An 8,808-nucleotide genomic window follows, 5' to 3' on the forward strand; every position below is an offset into this window, starting at 1 on the left:
TTATTGACAGTGAGGGAAAATTCATACAATTGGAAAACATTCAGACAAGTTGCCAACTTACAAACTTACAAAGCCTGAATGTACTGTACATGCAGTTGATTCAGATTCTTCATGAATAGACTTAGACATGTTGTGTATTACTGTAAATGAACCATATCTCTGCAGTGTTATGAGCTGTAGTTGGCATTTCAGCCATACTGGACCATGGGGTGGTCGCTCCAGGGAGGCAGGTTGCTGAGATTCTCCTCAGTGGCTGCATCGATGGGCCAGCCCCAGGACTTAAAGAACGCAGACAGGTTCATCTCCACAGTCTGGGAGAAGGTCACAGCATACAGGTTCATCTTTCCATTGTTGTCCTTTGGAGCGGTGCTCATCTTGAGGTAGGCATCAAACACCTTCTTAAAGGCATCCCAGCCAAACTTATCTTGGAGCTGCATGGAAGGAGACACAGGTAAAGGCAAATGTAAGCGAAAAGATTTCTCTTATTTTTCCCACCATTTTAGTTCAGTGTTTAATGAGTGTAAAAGCCTCACTGGGTCAAATGGGGCTAAAAACGTTCAGTCTTATTGAGGTCAAAACACAAAGTGGTAGTTTGTACTGGTTTATGATTTTAATTCTTTCATTTTGTCCCACTGCTCAATTTGCCATGAGTTGGAACAAGTTTTGGAAATGATGTGCTAATTTTTCCAACAATATAGTAGTGAGCACCAGGTGCTCTAAAAAAAATAACCCTATTTAACCATCAAAGTCAGCCGTGTTGGGTTTATTGCAAATTTGAGTTGAGGGCTTACAGCAGGACATTTGTTATTTCTTACCTGCATGTATGTTTCCAGTGCCACCCACATGCTCCAGGTGCCGAGCTTCTTGCCCCCCTCAGCATAATTCTTTGCTCGACTATTGCGCTTTCCTAAGGTCATGTTCGGATGAGCCTGCATTAAACAAGATGAAATTGTATCATTGTTAACAGAATTTAGCTAAATCAACTACAAAAAAAAAGACTTGTGACGTTGTCTTTGGCCTATTGATATGAAAAAGTGTGATATTAAATTTGAAGACCAGACTTTTCTATCCATTGGTTTACATGTTTTTTCAAAATAGAAACCCTACCTTTCCCCTTTGGATCCCGAACACCTCTTCATGCACATACACTGACCACAGGTTGCATGTACACTCTGTGGTGTTTGGTCTGAATTCCCAGCAGCGTCTCTGTTGGTTGTGTCCCAGTTCATGGATGGGCCCCCACAGACCTTTCCCCCTAATATGGGCAGTGCTGACCAGCTGAGCTGCTACGGGTTTGTGTGCCATGATAGGATAACCTGCATGCATGAAACCTGGATTGAAATAAACAGTGTTATAGCAACTTCAAATGTACCCATAGGTGTGAATGGGAATAGTACCCTGTCTATTTGTGTTAAATCTGTGATTAGTTGACCTCTCCATGGTGGACCCTGCCTCTAACCCAGCATGAGTTGGGAAAGGCTCCATATTTCCGTGGCTCTCAACAAGATAAACAAAAGAGGAAATGCCCTATACACTCACCATGGGAAATCTGCACATCTGTCACAAAGCGTTCTTTGCGAGGAAATTTGTGTGGTTTAGCAGCCAGATCAGCGATGCTCCTCATGATCTCATCCCACAGTGCTGCCAGCTCATCAGGGCGCTCCAAGTTTCTAACAACATCAGATGGTACGGTAAGGATGATGTTTTCAAACTCCAACTCTGCCCAGGGTGATGGAGCTGTGCGTAGCCACCACCAAGCAGCTGGTGTTGTCACGCCTGAAGAGAACAGAGAGTGTTGATGTGTTTAAAACTGAGCAATGTATTACTTCAATATTGTGTTTTTTACCTACATACATTTTTGACACCTGCTAAACTGAAATAATTATATTTTACAGAAGTGATATTTAATAAGAACTTATTAGTTTGCATTATATCTTGAACACGATGCTCTTATTGACCCTGCTCTGAATCCCAAAGTAAGCCAAAGTTATTCTCAAACAGTGTTGTGACATTAGTGCAACAAAAGTAGCAGCCAGTTATACAAATGGTAAATTAGCATATATTGCACATCAAAAGTGTTATAGCAAAACAGTAGAGCCATAGTCTGTATTTTGTGGTGGTCTACCAGGGAGAAAAAACTCAGGTATCTCTCTATGAGGCACATAGGGTGAAGCAGCCTGTCACTGAAGGAGCGGCACAGTGCAGACAGGGCGTCCTGGAGGGTGTGGGACACAATATCCAACAGGGCCATCATTATCCTGTCTCACACCTCCTCCACATTTTCCAGCGGACTCACCAGGACAGATCTGGCCTTCATTTAGAGTGTATCTTCCTGTCAGCAACATACATAACATAACAATGGCTGATGCCCCTACTGATTAAAAAAAAGTTTATAGGAGGGCCCCCTGTACTCCACAAGAGGTCAGTCTCTACAGCAAATAAAGTCTCCGCTGTCCCTTTTTGTATAGAGCACGGAGTTATTCGACCAGTCCAGTTTATAGCTCAGGTGAACACCTTCCCTTTGCATACCACAGTCACCAAAACACAGACTCACCTGATTTATAATATGGTGCAGGTACAGCCATCTGCACTATCACCTGAAGGCGCTCTACTTTTGATTTAGGGGGAGCCAACAGGTAGATGAGCCCCCCCCACAGGTTGCACACCTGCATCATTTGTGCGGTTATTGCAAACCGCTCACAAACACATGATGCTCTCTTTATCACTGTAGCATTCAGGCGGTCTGTTTGACAGCCAATTTGGATCTGAGGAAGACATAGAATATGTGTTATGGATTGTAAGTATACTTTTTAGACTAGATGTTGGGGATGGGTGGGGTCTGTTGCATCTGCAGGGGATCAGGTGTGAAAGAGAGCAGGGATATGTTAAGGGTAGGACTCGCTGCTGTGGGGTTAGCATCGGGTGGATCGGACCTCAACTAGGGGCCCGCCATTACCACAAACACAATGACACTTAATATTTGGTCCAGCACCTTCCAGCCCTTGTTGACCATCTCTTCAGGCATGGAAATGTAGGTCTTCATACCAGGAGAGAGATAGAGACCGGTACTGATCCACTCCTCGACTGTTGACACAAATGCAGCAGCAAATAATAACATCATATTTATATGGATAACATTTGGAATATACATTTGAAACTTGACTTCTCAACAGCAAGGTCTGTAGATAAGAGCAATGTAATCATAACAACTTTACTGCCACATAAACTGCATGTACTGTAAAAAAGTTTTAGTTCCGTTTTTAATTGTTCCTAATCAACAAGATCTTACCTGCTGTGTCAACATCAATCTTGATTCTGTGGTTATAGACAACCGGCATCAAGGGGTTATCCTTGATGAGGTACGGCAGGAGAGCATCAGGGTTTGAGCAGACCTTATAAACCTCAGTCGCTAAACTGAGGAGCAGGTGGTCTTTGGGAGTCTTCACAGGGCAGATCTCACACACCTTGGAATAAAATAATGAATGATCAAAGATGTTGCTTTGACACATTAGACTGGTAGAAGGCTGTGGGATCTTCCAATAAAACAGTTTATAAAGCTCTCATTTTGTCTACAAACCTGAGGCATGCCTGACTTCATCACAATGTCAGTGAGGGAGGACACCACTTGTGTGTAGGAGGAGCATTCATTGGCATTCATTTGGAAGAAGTTGGAGCAGTCTCTGCCCAGCCTTTTGAAGTTTTCCTCCTCATTTTTACTTAGATTCTCCCCATGGTCTACATGGGCAGCGAAGCGGTGAAGAAGGTGCCGGAAGTGGTAGATATCTTTGGGCTCAGGGGCCTTGTGTAAACCTCCTCTGATTGTTCCTCTCAACAGACTCAAGCCCATTGTGTTCAGGACCTTGTTACCTAAAAGACAAACACAAACTTTATGTATTGTGTTTCACTTTTGATTATTATATGAACTTTTAGATATAAGTATAAGCAGGTACATTGCATAATGCACAAGCTGTTTTACATAGTGTCCTTAGTGCATGCGTGCCTGACTTCCTCACCAGCTGCAGTTAATTGGATTCAATATACAGTGGGGCAAAAAAGTATTTAGTCAGCCATCAATTGTGCAAGTTCTCCCATTTAAAAAGATGAGAGAGGCCTGTAATTTTCATCATAGGTATACCTCAACTATGAGAGACAAAATGAGGGGAAAAAATCCAGAAAATCACATTGTAGGATTTTTAATGAATTTATTTTCAAATGATTGTGGAAAATAAGTATTTGGTCAATAACAAAAGTTCATCTCAAAACTTTGTTATATACCCTTTGTTGGCAACGACAGAGGTCAAACGTTTTCTGAAAGTCTTCACAAGGTTTTCACACACGGTTGCTGGTATTTTGGCCCATTCCTCCATGCAGATCTCCTCTAAAGCAGTGATGTTTTGGGGCTGTCGCTGGGCAACACGGACTTTCAACTCCCTCCAAAGATTTTCTATGGGGTTGAGATCTGGAGACTGGCTAGGCCACTCCAGGACCTTGAAATGCTTCTTACGAAGCCACTCCTTCGTTGCCCTGGCGGTGTGTTTGGGATCATTGTCATGCTGAAAGACCCAGCCACGCTTCATCTTCAGTGCCCTTGTTGATGGAAGGAGGTTTTCACTCAAAATCTCACGATACATGGCCCCATTCATTCTTTCCTTTACACGGATCAGTCGTCCTGGTCCCTTTGCAGAAAAACAGCCCCAAAGCAGGATGTTTCCACCCCCATGCTTCACAGTAGGTATGGTGTTCTTTGGATGCAACTCTGCATTCTTTCTCCTCCAAACACGACGAGTTGAGTTTTTACCAAAAAGTTCTATTTTGGTTTCATCTGACCATATGACATTCTCCCAATCCTCTTCTGGATCATCCAAATGCCCTCTAGCAAACTTCAGACGGGCCTGGACATGTACTGGCTTAAGCAGGGGGACACGTCTGGAACTGCAGGATTTAAGTCCCTGGCGGCGTAGTGTGTTACTGATGGTAGCCTCTGTTACTTTGGTCCCAGCTCTCTGCAGGTCATTCACTAGGTCCCCCGTGTGGTTCTGGGATTTTTGCTCACCGTTCTTGTGATCATTTTGACCCCACGGGGTGAGATCTTGCGTGGAGCCCCAGATGGAGGGAGATTAGCAGTGGTCTTGTATGTCTTCCATTTTCTAATAATTGCTCCCACAGTTGATTTCTTCACACCAAGCTGCTTACCTATTGCAGATTCAGTTTTCCCAGCCTGGTGCAGGTCTACAATTTTGTCTCTGGTCTCCTTTGACAGCTCTTTGGTCTTGGCCATAGAGGAGTTTGGAGTATGACTGTTTGAGGTTGTGGACATGTGTCTTTTATACTGATAACGAGTTCAAAAAGGTGCCATTAATACAGGTAACGAGTGGAGGACAGAGGTGCCTCTTAAAGAAGAAGTTACAGGTCTGTGAGAGCCAGAAATCTTGCTTGTTTGTAGGTGACCAAATACTTATTTTACCGAGGAATTTATAATTAATTCTTTAAAAATCCTACAATGTGATTTCCTGGATTTTTTTTTCTCATTCTGTCTCTCATAGTTGAAGTGTACCTATGATGAAAATTACAGGCCTCTCTCATCTTTTTAAATGGGAGAACTTGCACAATTGGTGGCTGACTAAATACTTTTTTGCCCCACTGTATATTCATATGTACCTGCCCTTAGCCTAGTGCTCATGTCTTCCTGCTGGTCAGCACTTATCAGAGTAATTGTTACATGTTTGTCAAGGTCAATTTATCCGACCATAAGTTCTGGAAGTCTCTTGTCAATAGCCTATACTCCAGGAGGGATGTCAGGCACATGTAAGCAGGCTTGTCTTCCGTGTTTAGCAGTAGCCCATGCTATAAGCTTTTAAGAAAGACTAATATATTACTATTATCTATAATCTGACTTCCATACCTGCCTATTCTGTTGCTCCCTACTGTGTTAATAACTGCAAATATGTTTCTAACACATCATTACGTAAAGTTTTGAAATGTGCAGTCTAGAATTGTGCCTAATGAGTTATTGCCTATCATTATCATACCAGAATAAGCATTTAGACATTATCACCTGGAATATGTTTCACATGCATAAGGATAAATGAGGTGCATTGCCATACCTGGAAAATCTGTTAGTTCGTTTTTCCCACGGTGTACCTGTGCCCAGTACCAGGCATGTCCACCAATCAGCAGGCCTCCTCCCTCTGCCACAAATTCTCGGATTTCCTTTGCATGCTTATCATTGTAGGCTGGGCTCACAAAAACACTCAGACCTTCCTTGAACTCGGTCTTCTCACATTTTAACCCAGACTTGCTGAGAAGACCGAGGGCATGTTTTGATGCTACACCAACGACCCCCTGCCGGCCTTCATCCAGCCAATGAATGACATTGTTCCAAAACGGAGCCAGTGACTGTTATCACAAGAAAGGCAGCAATTTGTTAATCACAAACAACAATATGATTCTGGTGGCTATTAGAAATATGTAACATAAAATAACATATGTCATAGACAAATTTTCTGAATGAGATCATACTTTCTTTAAGATGATTTCACTACAAGAACAAATTCTATGTTGAATTTTTGAAGGTAGAAATGTCTTATTTGAATGTAAACTCTACCTGTCGTCCCAGAAATCCTTCATGTGAAACCACAATGACTCGCCCCTGTCCATAGTAGGATCCTGCCAGGAACGTCTGTCCATCCTTGGTGGTACCAATAGGAAAGGCAAGCGAGCCGTGGACCAGAATCTCAGAACTTACTGATGAGCCCTGGAAGTCAAACTCTGAAACCCCCGCTAGTAAAATCTGCAAGTCATCCTCAAAATCCTTACCGTTTCTGTTTTTGAAAGAGGAAAAGGGAAACATAGATAGATTTTTTTTCTTAAAGAATATTTTGATGAGAGATTTGTGTTTCTCTATGATAGTCTTGTGAAAACACTAAGTACAGTTTTAGAATTGTATATTTTTTTAATTACATACAAAAATATCAGAATTTCAATATTAATCATAGCATGGGCCAAATATTCACTTAAAAAGGTGTCACTTTCAAAGGCAGAACTTCTCTAAATGTGCTTAAAAAAAACACTGTATGCTCTTACTGTAAAGTCGTCCATGACCATGGGATATGAGGGTAGACTGGCAAGATCTCTACCTTCCCACAATGCCTAGTAAAGTAGATCCCTGCCACACCAGACACTTTATTCCCTGGAAATTGTAGAATTGTGGTCTCTTCTTTGTTGGTTGAAGCCCAGTGCCACGCCTGCCCTGCGATCAGCACTCCTCCTCCAGCTTTCAGGAATGCCACCACGTCTTTTGCATCTGTTTCCACGCTGTAGGCATCTGTCACATACACACCAACCTCTCCACTGTCACTGAAGGACCCAACAACTTTGGCCTGGAAGCTGGATTTGCTAAGTTTAACAGTCACTGCTTTGACGCTACTGCAGACCCCCACAGACAGGTTGTCAGATCCTTCTCCTCTCAGCCATGTCACAGCGTTTTCTACCAGATCAGGAAAGCGTACAGGTAGCTCTCATGACCGAGGACCACAATCTTTCCTCTGCCGTACCGTGAGGCTGCCATCAAGACCTGGCCTTGGCTGTTGATTGCCAAAGGAAAGGCATCGTCTCCATTCAGCACCAGGTCACAGGGCACACTAGAGCCAGTGATGTCCAGCTCTTTCAAGCCTCTCATCAGGGACAGGTAGGCCGCTTCATTTTGATTTTCGGTGGGCTGGTAGGACATGATGAGAAAGATCTGAAGGTTGAATGAAGAGGGAACAAGAGCAGAAAAAAGGGTGTGTGTGTGTGTGTGTGTGTGTGTGTGTGTGTGTGTGTGTGTGTGTAAACAGTTCCTTAGATGTATGTTGCGGTGATTGGTTGTCCTGCTGGAAAATAAAAAGTGAAGAGAGAGATGAAAAGAAAATACTGTTCTACTGTTGTTAAAACTAGATCTTTTTAATAAAAATCTAGTTTTTAACATCAACATGTCAATCTTTACTTAAGAGACCATAAGACAATAAGCTGTTCAACAAGTGCTATCAAAGCCCAAGCGTTTACACATCTTCATTACAACCAAAAACGTTCTAAAGCATAAACGGTTCAGTTTTTTTACCTGAAATTCAAGCTTTCCTCCGTCTTCGTTTTTTAGATGGTTTTCCAGACAGGTCATTCACAGAAGACACTATCTGAAGGAGAGAAGAGCGAAACTACACAAGAGTGAGAACAGGTCTGAGGGGAAATGACAAAAGGAGGGACTTCAGCGACCACAACCCACTGACTCTTACTGCACACCTGTCTGTCAAGATCCTCAGTGCGTCATATAGCTCACCTTCTGGAGATGTTGTTTTGGACAGAGATTCACTCTGCTGCTTATATTGTCTGTGAAAAGATAAGATAAGATGTACCTTTATTAATCCCCGTGGGAAATTCAGTGGTTTAAGCAGCAACAGAATAAGAATGAAAAACAGGACAGTGTGGTTCACACAGGATAATAAAACAAAAATAAAATGATGTAGGGGTAAGTATTTGTTAACAAAAAACTGAATTAAGGACTTCAATGAATATATAAACATTTGTTGTCCGGATTGTAAAATATATTTACATTGATTGATACGGTTAAAAGTCTTTGTGCAAAAGTGCAGGTTTTATGTGAAGTCGGGTTATTGTCAGTGAGTCACATGGTTAACCCCTTGTTGTGCAGCCCGATGGCTACAGGCACAAAGGAGTTTCCCAGGCGCTTAATGCTGTGCCGAGGACGGGATGGGACTGTGGCTAAATGTACTCCTCATTTTCACTAGCTCTGCATGAAGGGGGTGGCAGGGG

General features: G+C 42.6%; 1 protein-coding gene across 1 annotated transcript; it reads right to left on the reverse strand.

Annotated features, from left to right (window-relative positions):
• Positions 1 to 20: 20 nt before the first annotated feature.
• LOC134880823 (TRPM8 channel-associated factor homolog) lies at positions 21 to 7,729 on the reverse strand. Its single transcript, XM_063907915.1, is given in 12 exon segments — positions 21 to 431; positions 816 to 929; positions 1,108 to 1,331; positions 1,540 to 1,776; positions 2,555 to 2,765; positions 2,993 to 3,084; positions 3,290 to 3,464; positions 3,578 to 3,867; positions 6,105 to 6,396; positions 6,605 to 6,821; positions 7,084 to 7,501; positions 7,504 to 7,729. Coding segments are annotated over 12 exon segments (2,739 nt in total). The 3' UTR covers positions 21 to 188.
• Between the last annotated feature and the right edge of the window lie 1,079 nt (positions 7,730 to 8,808).

This window comes from Eleginops maclovinus, chromosome 18 (assembly GCF_036324505.1).
Source record: "Eleginops maclovinus isolate JMC-PN-2008 ecotype Puerto Natales chromosome 18, JC_Emac_rtc_rv5, whole genome shotgun sequence".
Taxonomy (NCBI): domain Eukaryota; kingdom Metazoa; phylum Chordata; class Actinopteri; order Perciformes; family Eleginopidae; genus Eleginops; species Eleginops maclovinus.